Below are 22,846 nucleotides of genomic sequence, written 5' to 3'. Positions count from 1 at the left end.
GAACGCCCCACCTCGCACACCCTAAATATCTAAATGCATGTGTCATTTGATCAGAAAGTAAAAAGTATAACAGATGCTCCTGCAGGGAGGCTTGTGGCGTTTTTTGTTTTACATTTGTGGGGTCTGTCTTGAACACAAAAGTGTATATTCTTGAATCTTAAATATTTTTTTACTTTTAACTCTTTTGGTGAATTGGCAAATTTTAATGAGAGAAAAAAAATCATCAACTACATTCAAATAAAATATGCATGTTAATGCTTGAAATGCATGGACCATTAAGGATACACAGTGGGTATAGAAAAGAATCACCCCCTTCAAAATAATCACATTTTGTTGCTTTGCAGCCTGAAATGAAGACAGGCACCGTTTTTTTTTTTTTATCCAGCTGTATTTACTCAGTGCAACTTATAACATCCAAGTGAAAGATATAACACCAACATGTCAGAAAAAAGTAAACAAATAAAAAAACAGAATCACTGAGTTGGAAAAAGGATCACCACCTTGTGTTAGTATTTTGTTGAACCACCATTTCTTTTAATTACAGCCTTTAGTCTGTTGGGATATGTCTCTTCTAACTTTGCAATATTTACCCACTCTTCTTTGCAGGTGGTGGTGATCGTTTGTGGACTGCAGTCAGGATATTACCAGCTCCATGCTTTACTGTATAATGCTGTTATTTGGATGGTGAGCTGTATTGGATTTCCGCCAGACATATCGTTTGGTGCGACGTCCTGATCCAGGGAGGGTCTGTGTTGTACTAAATACCTTCCACTTCTTAACAACAGACTTCACTGTGCTTCTAAGCATTGATAAAGCATTTAAAAAAAATGTTGTATCCATCTCCTGACTTGTGCCTGTCCACAACTTTTTCCAACTCAGTGATTCTGTTATTTTTTTCTGCCTTGTTGGTGTTATATCTTTCACTTGGATGTTATAAGTTGCACTGAGTAAAAACAGCTGGATAAAACTGTGTCCGTCTTCATTTCAGGCTCCAAAGCAACAAAATGTGATTATTTTAAAGGGGGTGATTCTTTTCTATACCCACTGTGAATGAAATGAGCTGGTGAAGTTCATGAAAGATCTCAACATTCTTCATTCTCTTCATTAGATGCAGCAGAAGGAATGTCCCGTCCTGCTGCGGGCAGTGGTGGACGAAGTACACAAATCAAGTACTTGAGTAAAAGTACAGGGTTGCGTTTCCCGAAACCTTCTTAACGCTACGTCGTTCGTAAGTTATACCTTAAGTTGTACCTTTACGTTAATATGTGTTTCCCGAAACGTTCTTAGTTAAGTATACCTTCCGTAAGTCATTCGTTAGTAAGGTTAGTCTGGACCCTTCTTAGCTATACCTTATCGCTGTTCACAGTTCACTCCGCTAGTGGCCACCACTGTGCAAAAAGCTTCTTCACATTTCAGTCGATACGATTGTAATTCTGTGGCAAGAAAAAGTGCAGAACCAAATAAATATCTGTGTTATTTTAATGTTTCGTTTTTTTTTTTTTTTACCTAAAATAGAGACACAGATGTTGATGTGTCTGCATTCAATCATTTCAGTGGGCTTAAACAGATCACCCTTTACAGCAGATTTAGTTCACAAACAACTGACAGCTTTGACCTAAATATGACTTTCAGTTACAATAATTAATCCTAAAATTCGACATTAGTAACTTACTTTTAACAGCATCAGACAGGCGCCCGCTCACAAGATCTCCAGGTTGTTACTTGTGAATTCAGTTCACTGCAGACTCGCACTAATTTTGAATACTCGTTTGAATCAGTGAGTTGTCGACTCGAGAACAGCTGCAGTCGGATCATTTCAATTCGTGAATGAATCGTGTGGTGCGATTTGCGAGCCGATTTAATGGGTTCATTGAAAAGAATCAGTTCGTTCATGAATCAGACACCGCTTCTGCGTCTCGGAGCACGTGATATATTATAAGGAGTAACGATAAGTTTTATGAAATGTAGTGAAGTAAAAAGTACGATCTTATGCTTTGGAATGTAGTGAAGTAAAAGTAAAAGTTACTCAAAATAAAACTACTCCAGTAAAGTACAGATACTTGAAAAATGTACTTAAGTACAGTAACGAAGTAAAGCTACTTCGTTACTGTCCACCACTGGCTGCGGGTCTCATTTTCTACGGCTAGTGTGAATAAACAGAAGTATGCATGTAGGAATGTCTGACACTTGACTGCAGCTTGTGAGTTGCCCCACGTCAACATGATAGGCTATGTGACACTGTTTTTCTGCTCAGAAAGCAGCCTGTATAGCCTAATGGTGTTTTGAGTGAAGAGACACTGCTGTACAACCTAAAGCCCAGTAAAAAGTTTTCAAATTAAACTAAATTAGATTTAAAAGAAAAACAGCTAGCCAGTGAAACCATCCTACTGTATATATTCTGCCCTACAAAGGTGAAATGCAATAATTACACCAAAACTGAAACTGAGGCAGAGGCATAAATTGACACAAGCTTACACGGGTGTGGGCTGCCGTCATTCACTTCAAACATTCACTGATGAGACTATAGAGACTGAACAACTGAACAGGCTCACTGGCATTTCATTGGCTCAAGGGAGGACTGTCAATCATTCCTACAGCACCTGCGCGCGCCTGAGCCATTAAATGAGCGCCGCTTGACGACTGCGCGTGAAACTCAGAAACCCCTTCTGGATATCCGTTCGTCTTCAGCGGCCCGGTAAGTGTGTTTTCTGCCGTTTTACTTTTCTTAGCGAGGATACAAAGATAACATAGTGTGAAGGTCAATTAACCGATCTCATAACCTGCTGAAGATTTGTCTAAAAAGTTTTGTAGAGTTCATTTGCACGTGAATCGATGGTCTCGGCTCATCTTCAAATGTCACTTTCACGGATCCTGTGGATTTCACCTATTATTTTAACAAGTCATTAAAAAGAGTTGGTCATTAAAATATTCAGTGACATTTTAAAACGAATTTAATTGCAACTCAGGCCCAATTTTCTTTATTTTTACACACATGAACACACCTGCATGCTCACAAATACTTAACAAATAGTTATCTATTTGTTTTTTATATATTGATGACTTTTGGATACAACTTTAAACAGTTTTATAAAGTTTAAGATGTCCGATATCTGCATTCAACTATAATAAGTGTACAATTCCTGGATGTTTGTCCAGTCAGGATATTGTTATGGGAGCAGATGCCACATGAGATTTATATTTTAACTGACTGGTGATCAGATTAGAGGAGATTAGAGAGAAACTTCCTCTAGGATAAAACTGACAGGGAAACTGTCCATGTGCAGGAGACGCCTGCAAAGAATACAGTGTGTATACACTTGTACAATAGGCTATATCATATCCATAAAATGATATCTGCCAATCAGCGAAGTTTGCTTTGGATCTGTGCTAAAAATCTGTGCTGTTCCTGTGCAATAAAACTGTCAGATCTAACTTAATCTGTTTGTTGGTAAGAATTAATTTTGTGCCTTTTTCGCTCTAATTACACAGTAAAATGCAGTGCAATCTAATTTATTCCTCATTTAATCCTTTCATTATTGTTTTGCCGTGTTTTTTTGGTTTTGTTTTTTTTTAACTCTGGCTCTTATGTCCTTTCATTTCAAAACAATTTTGATGTCAGGGAGAACAGAGACCCAATGGTTTGGTGTGCCACCGTGTTGGATTTATTAGGCAATGTACCCTTGGGTGGCCTTGTTATTTTTAGATTGTGCCTGAGTCTAGTGGAATTCTGGAGCACAAGGGGTTACCAAACTCATCCATAGATCTGTATAGATGATGCTTTGATATTAATTGAAATGATCAATTAGATCAAATTAAATGATGTCTCTCCTGAAAACATTTTTGGACAGTCATTTTATATTTCTTTACACAATCCTAAGCAAGTATACATTTCAAATAAATGCTGTTCTATTGAACTGTCTATTCAAAGAATTCTGAAAAAAATGTTTTAAGCTTTCCACAAAAATGTTAAGCAGCACAACGGTTTTCAACATTGATAGTAATAAGAATTGTATTAGGCAATGTACCCTTGGGTGGCCTTGTTATTTTTAGATTGTGCCTGAGTCTAGTGGAATTCTGGAGCACAAGGGGTTACCAAACTCATCCATAGATCTGTATAGATGATGCTTTGATATTAATTGAAATGATCAATTAGATCAAATTAAATGATGTCTCTCCTGAAAACATTTTTGGACAGTCATTTTATATTTCTTTACACAATCCTAAGCAAGTATACATTTCAAATAAATGCTATTCTTTTGAACTGTCTATTCAAAGAATTCTGAAAAAATGTTTTAAGCTTTCCACAAAAATTTTAAGCAGCACAACGGTTTTCAACATTGATAGTAATAAGAATTGTTTTATTGAGCACCAAATTAGTTTATTAGAATGATTTCTGAAGGATCATGTGACACTGAAGACTGGAGCTGAAAATTTAGCTTTTTTATCACAAGAATAAATTAAATTTTCATTTATTTAATTATTTTTAGGTAGAAAATAGTTATTTGGCGAGCATAAGAAACTTCTTTCAAAAACATTTTAAAAAATCATACCGACTTTAAACATTTGAATGATAGTGTATATACATGTATTTTTGCGTTAAAATTTATTGCATATTGATAATGTGTTTTCTCTTGTGATCTGTAATAGCAGTTGTTTTTAATATGTTAATGAAATTAACATTGTAATGCTGAACTGTGTGGGTTGAGTCCAGGGCAGTGAACAGCTTTATATCTACAGCAGATGAGTAGGGTTGTGTTGAGTCAGCAATAGATACTGTCTATGTATGAAACATGGACAGAGACAGGAAGTCTGGAGTCGGTCTCACATTTCCTGGGAAAAGAAAAAGCAGCCTGGGCACCCACAGACACAGGCCCTGCTGTGACATGACAGTGTAAGTGTTCTAGACAAGTACTTGTGTTAGTCAAAGACCTAAAACTAAAGTATATTTAGCAAAGATATGACTGAAAGTGTATCAGAAGTAGTGAATTTAAATTGATTCTATATAGTAACTGATGGTGCATTGCAGCATTTCCTGTACTTTTCCGCTGCTAAATCTACCATATTTTACCCTAGATATTAGTACAGCAAAATAAAACAAAGACAGCATGTCATTCAATTTTGTTGTCTTTGTGGCTGCATGTGCAAATCAACACACAGCACAACCATTGTAGCTTTATGAGGTCAGAAAGACTCACTGGAGTCAGCTGGAAAAATTATTCTGTTGGAAACACTGGTCGATCCCTTGCTTTGCTTGTAAGTTTTACTATGTTGTTTCATATTCCTGCATTACAACTGATGTGACAATCACATGAGGGCATATCTGGCCTATTGTAAAGATATTTAACTGGAAATCGGGTGAATGAAGCAAGAAGCTACTTCAAGGGGCAAGTTCTAGCCTAAAGCCTTACTTGGATGTCTATGAAACCTGGCAGTGTCTAAGGGGTCACCCACTCAGAAACGGGGAACCGAACCCTATCAGGCAGATTATTTATGGTGCATCACAGAGACTGTTTTACCACTGCTGCTATTCACGGAACCACATTGATCTTTAGAAAGCAGGAAGCAAGTGGTGATGAATGGACATTAACTCATGTAGCCAAATATCAGTGTCACTGTATGGCGTTTGACCTACATATCGCCCAGCAACCCTTTGAGACATTAGACAGATGTCAAAATACAGCCTCACCAGTATGGATGATGATTTTATAGTGTCATATAAGGATAAATGTTTCTTTTTTTATTCTCCAGAGGCAGGATGGAAGAAGCAGAACTCTTAAAGGAACGCCTTCAGGCTATTACAGTAACCATATGGGATTGTCTATACTTATTTCAAGGCTTTGGAATACTTAATTCTGATTGGTTAAACACTGCATTCTGTCCTTAAATATTTTTCTAGAATGATCACTGGACTGTGTTATTTTAGTATTATTTATACACTATTGTAATATTTATGAATATTTTGATATTCATATTGTTTATATTTTAATTCATTAATTGAATTAATTAACTAAAACAAATTGTATTCATTTTGGTTAACAGTTACAACAAGTGTATTGCAACCACTTACATCGCTATGCTAGTTCAGTGTCTCTATTTAAACGTGTTCATTTTTTCCACAGAATAAGAAAAAAATCCAAGAAGAAATTGCCCACAAACGGCTTGAAATTGACATAGAGAAACTAAAGCTTCAACATGTCAAGGTACCTTCTTGATGTTAGAAGGATAGTTTCCTGTTCATCAGCATTTTTCTGAATTGTTATGGTCTGGGATTTGAAGCATCTCTATATGTCTTTCATAGAAAAGGTCCATGAGAGATCTGTGGCTCATGGATGGGATGAACAGCAGTAATGCACAGGAAACACAAAAAGCTCTTGAAGATGCACAACAAACTAAACACCTCAAGAGCAACATACATCAGTAAGATGAAAGAATAAAGTTACATTTATTGTAGGGGGTTCATTACTGTATCATACACCATATTTAAGCCAGTAACTGATCTAAACCAGTGGTTCCCAACCCTGGTCCTGGAGGCACCCCAACACTGCACATTTTGCATGTCTCCTTTCTCTGACACACCAATTTCAGGTCTTGGAGTCTCTACTAATGAGCTGATGACCTGAATCAGGTGTGTTTGATTAAGGAGACATGCAAAACGTGCAGTGTTGGGGTGCCTCCAGGACCAGGGTTGAGAACCACTGATCTAAACCATTTTGCTATGTGCACTGACATCTCCTGAATACAAATCATTTTCAGTCTGAACACTGTATTAAGAGTTCAATCTCTTAAAATCCTTTTTAACTCTGAGAACTTCAGGGCTGGTGTGATGTTTCTCAGCTAATGTCATTTGCCCTGTGGTGCCGTAATGAAATCTATTAGAGTGAAGTATGAGGCAAGAGGTGTGCAATGCTTTGTATCAGCATTGCATTGTAGTAGCAATGATGCTAAAAAAAGCTGCTACCATGTCCTTGAATGTCTGCTACATGCAGGTCGCACCCTAGCACAAATATTGCTGTTGGTTTCATTCTTAAATAATTCAGACTAATGACGATTCTGACTGACCATGAGAGAGCAAATTCAAATGTCTGCTATTAAATATTTGTTTATATTGCATTCATAACCAGTTAACATCGCATTGCTTCTTGGGTCTGGCATGTCTATGCAACAAAAAGTGTAAAGAGTGACAGGTGCTTTGTCAGGGATGGCACTGTTGTGTGACTTGACCCAGTAATAGAGGTCAATCTGTGTGTGTATGTGTGTGTGTGTGTGTGTGTGTGTGTGCCAGGAGAACTCTAGAGAACTGCATATTTAGAAAGTCTTATTTAAACAAGTATTGTAACAAATTCTCTGTAGAATAGAGAAAGAGATTGAAGCATTGGAGAGAGAGGAAATGAACATCTCAACAAATGAGGGGCTGATTCTAAAGAGGCTAAAAGCCATTGAAAAGTCTCCAGAGGATATAATTAAGGTACACTGCTTTTGATGTGGTTAAGAAATTAAAATGATCAGAAACTGTGCTTTTTGCTTTAACTATGTAGACTTTATATTAGGACATTACTGTGTTTGTATCTCCACAGGCAGCGAATGCAGATTTCATATCAGGTAAATACTGTAAAACTCCATCACAATGCTGTACGGACCATAAAACAAATTGCCAGCATATTTTTGTGTTAAATTTTGCCATATTTATGATTATTTTCACTCTTTTTGCAGAGTCGATCTATATTCATTCAACAATTCCAAATATGCTAAAGCCCAGCACACCCCTATTAAAGCAGAGGAAGAAACAAGACCTGGAAACTGAAGCAAAAACTGACCAAACCAAACCTGGTAAACTGAAAGAAGACTTCGAACTGTTTTCAATATACAGTGTTTCTGGAATGTAGAACAGCAAAATAAATGTTTTAGATAGGGTTTTCCAAACTGGGTTAACAAATGCCTGGTAAACTCCAGGGGGTTCATGAGTTGCTTACTTGAAGCTAATTAAAAAAGTGAATTAAATTCTAAAAATGTAAAATTACAATAATTTTAAAAAGAAAATTTAAATGAATCTCACTGAACCAAAATCAAACATTTTATTTGTTTACCCTCTTGTCCTGTGACCATTAACCAAAAGCATATAATTGGGAACATGCAATATGGTGTTAAATTGAAACATTATTTGAGTGTATTTTAAGTAAATATTTTAGATCAAATGAGTTTGGATGACAAAAAAGTTTGGAAATCCCTGTTTAAATATTGTGCAAAGATGAAGTGTGTCATTTCTGTGCCACTATCAATCAAAAAATAATAATTGTTCAAAAATTGTCAAACAGGTTTGCTTTACAGTCCCACTGCCATCAGTTGGTCAAACAGATAGTCCTGCCTCCAAACTCGCCCCATTGGCTGAGCTAATGTTTTAATGTTGTGATGGCACTATAGCCACACTTTATGGACATGGACACACAAATGTCTTATTTACTGTTAATTTTGCATATTGAACTTGGATACAAGAAAGAATTAAACGTTTTAAATAATTCTAATATATTGCACACATTCCATTTGTCTCTTACAGCTTTGTTCGCCATGGAAATTAACGTTCAGAAGGACTTGCGCACAGGGGAAAGCCAAGTTCTCTCCACCGCCACCATTTCTCCCCAAGAGCTCCAGCAGAAAGGCATCAAAGTCTACGACGATGGCCGGAAGTCCGTCTACGCCCTGCGTACAGACGGCCACCAGCCAGGTGCGAATGGAGTGGATGAACTAAGTCCCGTAGAGGTCGAAGAGCTGCTGAGGCAGGCCTCTGAGAAAAAGAAGAGGTCCAATCAGGTTCAGATAGACCCTTCATATCCCTACAACCTCTCCCATGAGTTACAATCAGCCACTGAAATCAGGGAGAGCCATGAATCCAATGGATACCAAGATCCCTATAGTGTTGACTTAGCAGCATGGCCTGAGCTTGTGTACAATGATGACGTGTGCTATCCAGAGGACGCGGGTCAAGGACTTCCTCTCCTGCCAATGCCTAATTACAATGACAGACCAGACGAATACTATCACAACAGCCGTGAGCTACACAGAGGGGAAAGACACGCACATGGACAGTATTACAACCAAAGAGAGAACCACCGGGGAATGCGACGTTTGGATTGTGACATCTCAAAACACAGCCTGTGTTCAGCCTACTCTGAGGACTCCAAACTCAGTGTACTGAACGCCATGCCATCGGACGAGCCAGTCACCATGATCTTCATGGGTTACCAGAATGCCGGAGATGACAGCCAGAGCTATGAGGGCTCAGTTCGGGCAGAGTTGGTGATTATTGGAGATGGTGAAGATGAAGCGAGCAAGAGCTTCAACCCCCATCAGAACTGCAATGCCAACAACGCCTTTCCCTACTCTGCTGGACGGAAGGGCAAAAGAGACGGCACGGAAGACCCGTCAGCTACAGGTACTCCAAAGATCAAAAAGGTCAAAAGGAGACACAAGCACTGCTGTGTGTTGATGTAGTTTCACTAACACTCTATCAGCTCTTCTATGATGCAGCTTCTCACCAGACTGACTTTTCTCGCTCTGCATGCTGGACACTGCTGTCTTACATTGTGGTTTTCAGTTTTTCAGTGTCTTAACAAACTGCTTGCTATCCTTCGTGTTGGCATTTGCTTATGTTTTCTGACAATGTGTGTAGAAAGACATTGTTATATATGTGTAGCTTTAGAGCAGGGGTCTTCAAATGGCAGTACTGCAATTATCATTTAATCTCAATTAAATTTTTGTGGAAATGTTGGAGAAAAAAACGGTATTAAGTTAACTAAAAAATTGGTAAGTTCATCTAAATACACTACTGTTCAAAAGTTTTGGGTCGCTAAGAGTTTTTTTTTTTTTTATCTCTTGCTCACCAAGGCTGCATTTACTTGATCAAAACCCCAGTAAAAACTGTAATATTGTAAAATATTATTACATTATAACAATTTAAAATAACTATTTTCTGTTTTAATATATTATAAAATGTAACTTATTTCTGTGATGGCAAAGCTGAATTTTCAGCAGCCATTACTCCAGTCATATGATCATTCAGAAATCATTATAATATGCCGATATGGTGCTAAAGACACATTTCTTATCAGTTTTGAAGATTGTTGTGCTGCTTATTATTTTGTGGAAATAGTGATCCATCTTATTCAGAAATATTTGGCGAACAAAGTTCAAAAGAACAGCATTTATTTGAAATAGAAATCTTTTGTAAACAAAAGGTCTTGCTGTTGATCAAAGACTGTCATTTCTGATCAAGTAAATGCATGCTTGCTAAAAAAAAAAAAAAAAAAAGAATTCTTTGAATACAGACGTTTTATCTTTTTATTAAGATGTATATTATTCTACATTTTTATTTCACTTAATACAGGTATGTGCTCAGTACTGATTTTGAATGAAGATGCAATTGAATGAATGTAAGCATCATAGGTATGTAAATGCATTCTGTAGGGCTTGTATACATGTTATTAATGGCCATTCTTAGAATGCATCTCTTAAATTTGACATAAAAATGTGTCTATTATCCACCAAGGGATCCTTGAAAAAGGGTGAAGACCCCTGATGTAGAGCTTTACCTCCCTCTAGTGGTGAAGGGATGGAAATTCACATCTCTTTCAAAAGAATACATGCAATATGCAACCACTCTCATTATTCACCTGCCAAACTTTCTATGCTACTACTTTTTGCATGTTAACTGTGCTTTTGCCACTTGCAATAATTAGCATGACGGCATGCAATTTGCTGTGACATGTACAGCCGTGCTTGCTGTCATGGATTGTGCAAAGAAGAAAGTCATATACACCTAGGATGCATCGGGGGTGAGTAAAAAACAGCCTAATTTTCATTTTTGGGTGAACTAACCCTTTAATAGGTGTTATTTTTGTAATTATATACATTTCTTTTTTCCCATTGAAATTAATTTTTAGTCATTAAATGTGCTTCTGTCTTTTTTATATTTAGCTTTAATTTATTTAACTTTTAGTAATTTTAGTTTTTTCAGTTGCCAAGGTAAGTGTGAATTTGTTGTCACTATTAATTGTTGTTATATTGTAAGAGCTGCATTATGGTTTTTTGAAAAGTTATTTTGTGTTCCACAGGAAATGTATACAGCACACCGATTTTGAAAGTCATGAGTAAATGACTGAATATAAATTTTTTGAGTGATCTATTCCTTTAATGCTGAAAAACAGACTTATTACAACGTCACCACCCACACAAACGTTGCATGAAAAGATAAGTGACTCACAGCTTTTGACACCAAACTAACTTAAAGCCATTATGACAATATGTTGCTGCTATAGACTTGATATGAATTATGTCATTTAACAGTATGCTTTATCTAAAGAATGGGGGACACACTCCCACACATGACCCCCTCTGTGTCATCTCTTCATTGATTACACAATCAAGCCCTGTCAATCTTTTTCAAAAGCTCACACACACACACGCACACAGACTCCAGTGGTGGGCAGATAATTTGCTGCGCATGTCTTCCAACCTTAAGAGGCTTTTAAGAAGGCTGGGTCATGTGTTGAAACACTCTTATATAATCAATCTTGGAGATTATATAAATGGGGATAGCTTGTTTCTAAGGACAAATGTCTTTATAGCTAAAGTTTATTAAAATTATCCTTTTATTTAAATCGCACAAAAAGATTAATCATTGAGGAAGTGTAATGCTTCTGAGGGCTATCAGTGAAAAGCTACTGGTGCTGGATCTGGTGTGCATCCGCATGTCCATGCTGTCCGTAATCTTCTGTGTGGTTGGGAGGATAGAATTGAGCAGCTAAATCAATGTCTTTTCTCTCATGCTCCCTACAGCATTACAGATACAGATGGAGAAACTGGGCCAAACCGCATAACACACATTCACAGTGTGGCACTCACACTCTGGGAACTCTGAGACTCTTGCACGAATTGTCCAAAGCGGCCAGCGAAACGAGGAACGTGAATCAACATTTTGGCGGAGTCTTTTGAAATTAAAATGAGGATGTGCTATTAACACTTTTCAAGAAATTATTTCACAAAAATAAGTGCTGAATTTGAACTCTAATTGTTTTATGCTGCTGTCAATTTTATTTATTCCCACACATAATTTAAATTCAATTTTAATGACAATGATGCTTGACAGAAACACTACAGCTATGACACCATCTAATGTTTGAAAGGACATGCCAATAAACTCAATAGCTGTCATTTTGAAGGCTGCGTCTTATAGAGGTTGCATCTGTCTGCCACATACATATTATGTTATTCCTTGTGAGGCATAAATTACTATGATTTCTTTCATACTCTGCAATGTAATGGTTACTTTTCCTAAATGAGATGGCCTAAATGACGTATTCAGCCGACAAATGTGACATCAGGAGCTTTTGAATTGAGCGACAGCAAATATTATGAAAGCTATACATGAGAGCTATAAGACTGAACCTCCAAAAAGGAAAATATTGCATTTTGTGCAAATATATTTTTAGGTATACTCTCCTTAGGTATATGGGTCTGTGTATGTGAGAGCTGGAGCTTGTCATGTCTGTCAGTGGAGTAACTGTGCTGCCATTGGTCGATTCCCACGCATTCAATCACAGCTGTGGCTTGTGTCACACACACTAACACACATACATGCACTCAGAGGAAGAAACGAGACCTTCACTGTTAAACCAGATGACCTCAAAGCTCCATCACTGACAGTAAGTATCCAAATTCCAAACTTTTCTATTGATGCCTGTGGAATATGTGACACATCTGTCAGTCTCTGGATGGAGAGATGAGTCATCGTACACCTGCGTCTGGTGAAAAACATTTTTATGCATCTTTAAGAGAGTTTAAAAAGGGGTCAGATATACACAAGAGTTTTAGCAAATTTGTGCATTGTGGTGGGAAGGTCTTAAGGAGAAAAGACAGGGAGGAGAGAAAGACAATGCCTTTTTTGGTGTTATATTTTCAATTTGTTGGATTGTATTCATGCTGCTTTTCTGTCAAGCGTGTGGGATGGTAGCTACAAAAACACAGAAGACGAGGGGGGAAACATGCAGAGCCTGAGCCAGTAACACAGGCAGCAAACAGACAGAATATCCTTCACCAAACTTATACTGTCGTTATTTTTACCATGTTGTTCGTCAAGCAGATTGGAATTGCATATTCTGGAATAAAGCTTTGCCTCATTCCCTGGCACATCCAAAAATGATTTCAATTTATTTACAAGATAATGGAAATTTACATTTGTCAATTTACAATCATATCACCCAAGATGGGTGTTAATAATAAGTAAACATGGTCTAAGGTCCAGGATAAGTTTGCACTAAAGGATTGTATGCATTGTCAAAAAAAAACTCTAACCTTTAACTCTTGCTAATCATGGAATAATTTTTTTTAAAAGACATGGATATGAAGTTAGAATGTGGAATTACACAATAAATAAGAGTTTACATCTCAGCTGACATCACTGCAATAGAACAGATGTGGCAGGTGAGTAATACAGATTTCTGGGTTATTCCTGGAAAGCATGATGATATGAGGATTGGTTTGGCTTAGAGTCTAGTCCTTGTCATTACTAATGGAGGATAAATTTGGTCCACAGAGATGGGTATTTAAAAAATCAATTAATCAATCAACATACCACAGCATCATATCTAACTTTATTATTCCAAAACCAAATGTAAGAGATTTGTCTATGTCATGCAGCACAGAGGATTCAGAGTTGAAAATAAAGCATCAGAGGATTTTAAGTACAGAAGCGGATTTCTCCAGACAGATTTTTTCTTTTATTTTCTGGAAAAGCACATATAAATGCATATTCACACTTTAAGAAAACATCTTGGAGCCCTACTTGCTGAAAGGACCTCCGTTTAATAGTCCCAGAAGGTGCTCTTTGGTTTGGTTCAAAAGTTTCTATAGGCATATTCACACTATATTTACATTTTTAAATTAGGATACGGATTAATACATTCAGCTGGTCATAATCACAAAATTAACCTGTGCAGCAAGATTAAGATCTGTCTTGTATAAAAAAGTCATAAAGTGTTTGTTTATTTTTTTTAAATATAGCCTATAAATATTATACAACCGATTGCTCATAGTTTCATTAGGTTTCATTAGGTAAATAAATATATAAATTCATATTATTATAATAATAAATGTAAACGGAAATGTTTTTCGTTCTACACATACACTCATATATATAAACATGTGAGAATAATGTTGCACAGCGAGAGTGACCTTGGTCAGAATTATGGACTGTATAGCCTATGTTCAAAATCGCGTAGGCAAAGCCAAGCGTTCAATAGTTGGTTGAGAAAGCGTGGGCACCCAGAGGTACAGAGCGGATCTGTAGCTCAGTGCAACCAGTGCTGGCGGGGCGCAGACATTCAGTTGCGGCCGTTTCTGTCAATATCTGTTCTATCTGCTCTATTTCACTTTTGACAATCGCTGACGGATCGATAGGTCTGAACAGGAGTTCGTCGCGAGCTTGATTTTCCTTCTTCGAGTTCAACCATATGAATTACTCCCGACGCGTCGCCATTTGGTTACTGTCGTTATCTGTACAAATTATACATGCATGTGCGTATTGCGGTAGATTGGAGATGATATCCGTTTGGCTCCTGTTTTTAAAGCTGCTGGTAGGTATGAAAATACTGAAGCTTTGTGCATCTGTTGCATCCGTATCTGCTTTGGCGAACATCTGCATGCGCAAGGCACGAAGAGGGAATGATGCAGGAATTCAGTGTGCTGCATTTTGTACTGTCGTGCTTGGCCGAGTGTCCAGTGTATTTCAAAAGAGTTGAGATGCTGCGTTGTCTCCATCCGACATTTCGAGATCGATTGGTAATACATTCCATATCTGCTTGCAGTGTTAGTGCTGCAGTGATACAAAATATACACACTCCGATTTTTCACAAATCAAATGCACTTCAGTAGGCTATCTACCATTTACAAGAGAGAAGTTTGACTGTGAAAAAGAAAAGGAGATGCTAGGCAGAATGACATTAGTCACCATTCACTTTCATTGAATGGAAACAAGTTGCATGAATGGAAAGTGAATGGTGACTGAGGCTGTTAGTTCATAATCCCTTGTCCCTACATCTTAATTTTTTGGGTGAACTATCCCTCAGTCACAGTCGCACTTAATAGCTGATGACATCATTTTGTGCTCTGCAGAATTCCACCTCTGGTAAAGTGGATGTAATGTTCAGACATCAGAAATGTATTTTCCAAAACAGGCAGGATGAGTCTGGGGTTAATGGTGGTCACAGCACCAGCAGGCATGCATAAAAGAACATCCCATCTGCTCGATATGAGCAATAGATTTGTTTCTCTCTCTCTCTCTCTGGATAAACTCAGGCTGATAGCCATAATAAACCTACGGCATGGCACTTTGAATAGGTTGGCTCTGACTAGTAAGCTGCTTCTACATGGCTCATAAACAGGACAGCCTCCTCAGATCTAGCATGTTGCCAAGCAACCACTACTTTTCAGGGGAAAAAAACACAAAACAGACTCTCTGAAATCATACTGTATCTTCCCAATAAATTATGACTATGACAGTATCATATGAAATGGCATTATGATCATCCACATACTGCAGAGAAGGGGATGGCAAACTGCTAATTGATAAATGAGGAAACAGGAATTTAAAATTATTTTAGGTAGTTCTTGTAACTGTGCAGTCATCTAATTAAATTTGGATTGATAGTACTTTCAAGAATGAAGTGTATTTCCTCAGAAGTGCTTCCCTTCACTTTATTTAAGCTTAGAAAGTTGTGATTGCAACTTGCCATAGACCTTTTTCATGTATTTTAGAGCAGGGTTTTAAGAATGTTTCTAGAGCACTGCACATTTTGGATGTCTCCCTTTTTAAACCCAGTTGAATTAACTCATCAGCTCATTTCATAGCTTTTATTTAAAATGACCTAAATTAGGGGTAAAATTAAAATAGAATTGTGTGTTTTCTTTAGAAGTCTCATATTTTGTGGCTTACTTCTATGAGGCTACTAAGACATCCTTTAAATGTAGATTGGTGGCTTTTTCAGCCCACTTTGAGATTGCATGCTCTGGTAGAAACCACTTATCATGGTTATTTGCTATCAAAGAGGTCCACCCACATATATCTCACAGCATGAATACAAGAAGAGCTTGATGAAACTAAAAAAGTGACGCTGTGCAGTTCTGCTATAGAAACAGCACAAGACTGGTTCTTCTAGCTTAATGTTGTTATATTAATTGCATCCAGAACTTTTCAAGAAGCAAGACTAGGAGAAAAATTGTTAGTGTTTGACATGTTTAATGATCTCAGAATTCCTATGCTTGGTGTTCCTTTAATTCTAAAAAGATCTTTTCAATGTAACTTCCATAGAGAGTCACAGCTGGTGTGCGAAGGTCATATGGAAGTGAACTAAATGAAGGCAAAAGCACCTCTGTAAATCAGCAGCAAAAAGAGCAGGAATGCCTCTCTGAGGCAGTCACCATGGAGACCAACCAGCTTTCAGAAATGGCTGATCTAACAGACTGTAAAATGAATCCTGGGTGTACAGAGGACCAGACATGTCAATTCACTGAGGAGGTGAATGAATGTTTTGTCACATATTTCCCAGAGTGCCTGGATACCAAACAGAGCAACCCCCATGAAGATCTGGATGGGCAAGAAAAAGCCATAATTAATGAATGTGATAGCTCAGGTGAATCTGATGGAAGCAAAGACTCTCAAGAAGGCATTACGGTCAAGGTCAATGAACAAGATGAACCAGATGGCAGAGAATCTTTGGCCTTTGAGTCTCACGAAGAGCCTCTTGTGAATGACAAAGCAGAAGAAGAAATGGAAATCAACAATTTCGATGATACCCAAGAGGAAGAGCATGATGAACCTGAGGAGAGGCTGAAAGCACAAGAAGAATCTGTGCTGGAGCAGCAAATCAATGAGTTGGTGATTTCTGAAGTCCCGACTGAATCTTGTCCAGATATGGATCGAGATGACCTAAGTGACTGTCTGCTAGTGGAGATGGCCATCATTTCGTCAGACAGTGATGCTGAAGAGCCGTGGAGGTCTTTAGCTCCATCAGCTGTAGATAAAGAAGAGATTGAGGAGAACGGTGATCTCTTGGGTATGGATGAAGCAGAGGTAAACTCGGAAGACCAAGCACGGCAGGAAGACATTGAAGTGACTGAGAGCAATGCTGAACTTGAAGATGAAGCTCTGGCTTTGAACATTAATGAAAGTGAGATTCTAGAACAACCAGAGTGTCCCACTGAATGTGAGCTGCAAGATATTTCATTGGACTCCTCGGCCCATTACTGCAGTTTAACCAAGATTGCAGAGGATGAGGAAGAGCTTGGTAAAACCTCAAAGCACAACCTTCAGCGCCTGTCCTGTTCAACTTCAGAGCTCGACAAAAAGTTGCCAAAAGACTTCTGCGTGGTTCAGGAAATAAAGAGCGAGAATGTCAGCACAGAGCATCTGGATTTTAGGGTGGCTCGCAAGCAGTGGCAGAAGATGGAAGAGCAAACAAAAGGTCTGGTGCACCGGCCGGAGATGAGGCAGGCATCTTGCCAGGGTGGACACAACTTCATGTACACGCCTGTCCGCAACATTGATCGCCCCAGAAGAGACCCTGACATAGAGAGTCTTGGTCTGGGTGATTACCAGTACACTCAATTCAGCCCCTGTTCGGAAGACTCTGGTCTAGATGACACAAGCTATAGGTCTCCTTATGATGAGCCAGAAACTCCAGTGGAGAGGGAGATTCGTGAAGCTCTCGAACGAGAGGAGATTTTCAGACGAGAGAGGACAATGGCAAAGATGTCTGCTGGCGACACTATGCAAATTAAACCTGGCGTTCTTCACCACAGCAGATCAGAACCTGGGGAGAAAAAACAGATGTTTGACACACCAGAGGACAGATGCATTTCTCAGAGATCTCCTAGTGCAAGAACTCCAACTTTGTCTATCACAGCTTCATCTGGAAGAAGTCCCACATACCATGAAATGACTGCCAACAATGTCATAATACTTGAGCCGGATTCGTACCCCACCAGCCCACGGAGCCAAAGAAAAGGTGGGATGCTTTCTCCAGGGACGAGCAGTTTCCAAGAATGGCCATCCGACATGAATAATGTCATTATCCTGGAGACATCGAATCTCATCATCCGAAGTGCCTCGGAATTCTGCCTGAGCACTGTATGTCAAGAGACACAAGAGAGCACCTTTCAGAACAATCCCTTTTTCAAACTGCGCTCCCACAGCACCCAGTCTCTGGTGGATCAGGAGATCAAGTTGGTGAGGCAAAGAGAAGAGGAGCTTAGAAGGCAGAGAGCACAACTATATGTAAAGGAGAGATATGACACCGTCCTCGTGTCCCCCAGCCAACTGCAGAATTTCACTTATGAGAAACCAGGTACCACATTTAGCAACCATTAGCGTATTTACTTCATTGATGTCATTACATAAAGATGTAGTTCAGTAAATGTTCTTTCTCTTATTTGGACACTATACAGGAGAGGTGCCAGCAAAATCTAAGTCATCCCCCTCATCTCCATCAAAGACGCGCAAAATGGATCGCTCCACTTTGTCCTGCGACCACAAGGTACATTATATTTAGGCATGCTATGATTCAATGTTGCAGATTTTTGAACTGTACATATTTTTTGTTTGTCCTCTCATGTATCACATAACTGTCATGAACTCCATTGAGGTGTATTTTTATGTTTTTCATTTACATGTCTTTGACATCTCATTGATCTGTGTCCATTTCACCTTGAAACTGGAAACTGCATGCAGTTTTACAGGTGAAGCTTTCTCCTTTAGTTCTCTGAGGCACCTTACCCTCGAGTCAGACGGAAAAGTGCCCTGGCCCAGAGGTGGGAAGCAGGTATCTTTGCCAATCATCAGCAACAAGACTGAGTGATTTGCCTAAACGAAGCATCGAAGCACAAATCAAGGTTCCATTACCGTATAAGCATGTGCAAATAGTTTTAGAGTAAAACATTCATTACTAGTACAAACCTGGAACTTAATAGGTGAGTAAAAATATTAACAACTGATCTCATACCTTTTTACATCTTTTGGATGCTAGTATTTTCACTCTGAATTTTATCCTGGATATACTTTTATATTATTGCAGTTAAATAATTTATACCATAATGTATTCCTAAATTGCACTATGTACAACAATTACGCCAAACATTGAGAAATGTATTATTCTAATTTCACATTACATAACATGTTATATTAACCATACAGTGGAGAGCAGAAGCAAATAAAAATGCATTTATCTTTGATTTAATCTGATCAAAAGTGCAATTTAAGACAAGGAAGACCGCTGCTTGGAATGTCTAATAGAGTATATTGTGGATGTAGCTTGCAGAGGTGTTACAAGAAAAGTAGCTGGCTTCTGTACAATAACTACATTGTGAGCCTTTTAAATATTTTTTGCTTTGATTGTCTGGATATAATGTGCATTTATTCTTCTGTGAAAATAATTTAAAATATGTGTGAATTTTACTTCATAATATTCATGTTTGAAATGTTTTAATAGACATGTTTCTTCCTTGCAGGATGTTTTCAATGCAAAATACTGTTCAAACCTTGAATAAAGTGAAACTGATAATGACTTGTCTTGCTCTATGAATAATTAGGTCTTCATTCCAATTTCTGTACTGCCATATGATTCATTATACATCCCCTATGGAGGCGAGCAGTGAGATACAGAATGCTGAGTTTCCGAGCACAAAAACAGCAAGGATAGCCACTCTAAACTTAGTATCCTGTGGAAGCAGGACTAAGAGCATTTGGTTAAGTTTTTGTTGTGCATATTGCAATACCTGATTTCTTTTATGATTAATCTAATTAATATATGACTTTTGTATATATATATATATATATATATAAGAAGATGTAGGTGAGTTTATTTCTTTGTTGGAAGAAATTTGGAGAAATTTAGCATTACATCACTTGCTTACCAGTGGATCCTCTGCAGTGAATGGGTGCCGTAAGAATGAGAGTTCAAACAGCTGATAAAAACACCACAATAACCTACAGGTAATCCACACAACTCCAGTCCAGCAATGAATGTCTTGTGAACTGAAAACTGTGTGTTTGTAAGAAACAAATTGATCAATAAGACGTTTTTAAACATCAAACTGTTGCTTTCGGATCAAATACGAGTCCTCTATCCATACTATTGCTTTTTCCAGTGAAAAAGTTGCCTTGTCTCAATCAGGAGAGAAATATGTGAACAAGTGAAAACAGTCCAAAACAGTTCTAAACAAATACATTGGTGGATTTTGATGTGAGGGGACAATAGGGGATGGACTTTTACACTGGAAGAAGTGTTGGAGTTAATATGGACTTGTATTTTTGGTCAGAAGCGACAGTTTAAAGTTAAATTACTTCAATGATGGATTTCTTTCTTACAAACTCGCAGCTTTCTGCTCCGCAAATGTTAATTGATGGACTGGAATCATGTGGTTTACTTGTGGATTATTGTGGTGGTTTTATCAGCTGTTTGGACTCTCATTCTGACGGCACCCATTCACTGCAGAGGATCCACTGGTGAGCAAGTGATGTAATTCTGAACTTCTCCAAATCTGTTCAGATGAAGAAACAAACTCATCATATACTTCTTGGATGGCTTGAGGGTGATGGACATTCCTTTATGGGGAAGTCGTGGCCCAATGGTTAGAGAGCCGGACTTGTAACCCAAAGATTGCGGGTTCGAGTCTCGTACCGGCAGGGATTGTAGGTGGTGGGAGTGAATGTACAGCGCTCTCTCCCACCTTCAATACCACGACTGAGGTGCCCTTGAGCAAGGCACCGAACCCCCAACTGCTCCCCGGGTGCCACAGCATAAATGGCTGCCCACTGCTCCGGGTGTGTGTGTGTTCACTGCTGTGTGTGTGCACTTTGGATGGGTTAAATGCAGAGCACTAATTCCAAGTATGGGTCACCATACTTGGCCACATGTCACGTCACTCACTTCACTTAATGTTTTCATCTTCTCCTTTATGTTTGAGTAAAGTTTAAACTTACCCAGTTTGCATCCCCTAAATTGTCTGAGAGAACTGGAAGTTCATCCTCATGTGCACTCCCTGATGAAGCAAGAGACATTGCTAAACAACATATCTTGCTTCATTTCACTCTCAGTTTGAATCATCTTGCACTATGTCTGAACCACAGGCAGAGGGAACGTGACTCAACAGGCACTGTGTACTTTCAGCTGAATCAGATGGGAACTTGTCACTTATGAACGAAAAACTTTTAAACAAATAAAATTAAAATACAGTTAAATGAGTCTTTCAAACGTATTAAATGTGAAATAGTTACATATACAAACCTTTTCTAATAACACCATTCTTATGAAGTTTTAACACCAGCTTTAACACAATGGTCCAAACCACAAAAGCAGAGAGAACCCCTGTGGTCCACGGGTAAGGCAACAAAAGAGACTGTTGCTTTATTCCAAAAAACATGGAAACCACTGAAATAATAATAATAAAAAAGTCATTTTAAAAAATATTTTTTTTAAAAGGTTTTGAATGTGATATTACTGCTAGAAATTGACTTGAGATAAACCTTCTAAACAGCAAAATTACAAAGAGCAAATTCACCGGCAATAATTTCAGCAGCATTTCCAACACCCCAGTGCGACGAATTGAATATCCATCGCCTGAGAAAAAGAAATGATTGTCTTGTGTTGTGTTATGTTATGTCATTAAGTTATTCAGTTTCGGATATGGTAGCAGAAGAGGTTAAAACTACCAAGTTGCAAATTCAAGTTAATCGAGGAGTCATTTCCGTGAGGAATCTGGAGCTGGTCTGAATGCAGCTATTATTGGCTGACAGAAGGCGAGAATCATAACAGTGCAGCCAAGGTATGGATGAGCACCAGCTCTCTGCACAGAACCAGTGTCATTACAGTACTGTTATCTAAAACTACATCTATTACAAAACTATTTTTGCTAATTGAAATAAAGCTGTTTCAATTATACAATTAATCAATTATACAAAAATTAAAAATGTTGCCTTGGCAAGTAACTTAAGTTTAAGTACTAAAATGACTAAAACTAAAACTTAAATAAAAATATACTAAAGCTATTGTAACAAAAATACATAAATAAATAAAAGTGAGAATACCACATAACAAAATTACTAAAAATGAAAAAAAGTCAAATCAAAATTTAACAAAAATTAAGAAAACTGAAAAATGAAGGCTAATTCAAAATATTAAATAAAAATATTGAATGAATAAATAAATACTAAAACAGTATATAAATAATACTAAAATAACTGCATAGAACCAATTATAAAGACATATGTGACCCTGGACCACAAAAACATACATCAATGGAAAGCTTATTTATTCAGCTTTGATATTATGTATAAATCTCAATTTCAAAAAATTGACCCTTATGACTGGTTTTGTGGTCCAGGGTCACATATTACAGAATATTCAACACAGGCTATAATATAACACCACACCACAATAACAAACACTCTCTGATCCTGACATTGGTTATAAATGAAACAGGGAGCCCCAATGGCAAGGAGTGAAACTGTGATATGTTTTAATATATTTATTTAGTGTCACTGTTTTAGTGTTTTAAATATAAATTGTATTACAAAGCATAGTCTCACAGGTAGACAACACAGGCTTTACTCACTGTGCTCCATTTTCCTCTGTAGAAAAAGGGAAAAACGAAGCCAGCAAAACTGTAAGAGACAGCAACATGCGATGCACCTGTGAACAGAAAAAAATATAAAAGACTATATGCTGATTACAATATGCAGATCAAATATGCAGAAAAGTATGAATACTAAGTATAAAAAAAAAAAAAAAAAAGCGCAGAATAT

At 37.8% G+C, this 22,846-nt stretch overlaps 2 protein-coding genes across 3 annotated transcripts; both read left to right on the top strand.

Annotated features, from left to right (window-relative positions):
- The first annotated feature begins 2,618 nt into the window (after window positions 1–2,618).
- On the top strand, window positions 2,619–11,887 carry LOC107718147 (palmdelphin). Its single transcript, XM_016525130.1, has 9 exons — window positions 2,619–2,695; window positions 5,749–5,800; window positions 6,120–6,200; window positions 6,299–6,417; window positions 7,351–7,465; window positions 7,575–7,599; window positions 7,711–7,827; window positions 8,552–9,427; window positions 11,830–11,887. Exons 2-9 carry the CDS (start codon window positions 5,756–5,758, stop codon window positions 11,868–11,870), a joined length of 1,419 nt encoding a protein of 472 aa, XP_016380616.1. The 5' UTR covers window positions 2,619–2,695; window positions 5,749–5,755; the 3' UTR covers window positions 11,871–11,887.
- Window positions 11,888–14,342: 2,455 nt separating this feature from the next.
- LOC107718146 (uncharacterized) lies at window positions 14,343–19,483 on the top strand. Of its 2 annotated transcripts, none has more exons than XM_016525128.1 (4): window positions 14,343–14,624; window positions 16,358–18,392; window positions 18,493–18,581; window positions 18,803–19,483. In XM_016525128.1, exons 1-4 carry the CDS (start codon window positions 14,502–14,504, stop codon window positions 18,896–18,898), a joined length of 2,343 nt encoding a protein of 780 aa, XP_016380614.1. In that variant the 5' UTR covers window positions 14,343–14,501; the 3' UTR covers window positions 18,899–19,483. The 2 variants fall into 2 exon arrangements, with proteins under 2 accessions (XP_016380614.1, XP_016380615.1); XM_016525129.1 differs by having other exon boundaries at window positions 18,776–18,879.
- Window positions 19,484–22,846: the final 3,363 nt, after the last annotated feature.

The sequence above is a fragment of the Sinocyclocheilus rhinocerous genome, unplaced genomic scaffold (assembly GCF_001515625.1).
Source record: "Sinocyclocheilus rhinocerous isolate Xijiao unplaced genomic scaffold, SAMN03320098_v1.1 scaffold480, whole genome shotgun sequence".
Classification (NCBI taxonomy): domain Eukaryota; kingdom Metazoa; phylum Chordata; class Actinopteri; order Cypriniformes; family Cyprinidae; genus Sinocyclocheilus; species Sinocyclocheilus rhinocerous.
The sequence above is the reverse complement of the archived record's forward strand: the minus strand, read 5'-3'. Positions and strand labels throughout refer to the sequence as shown.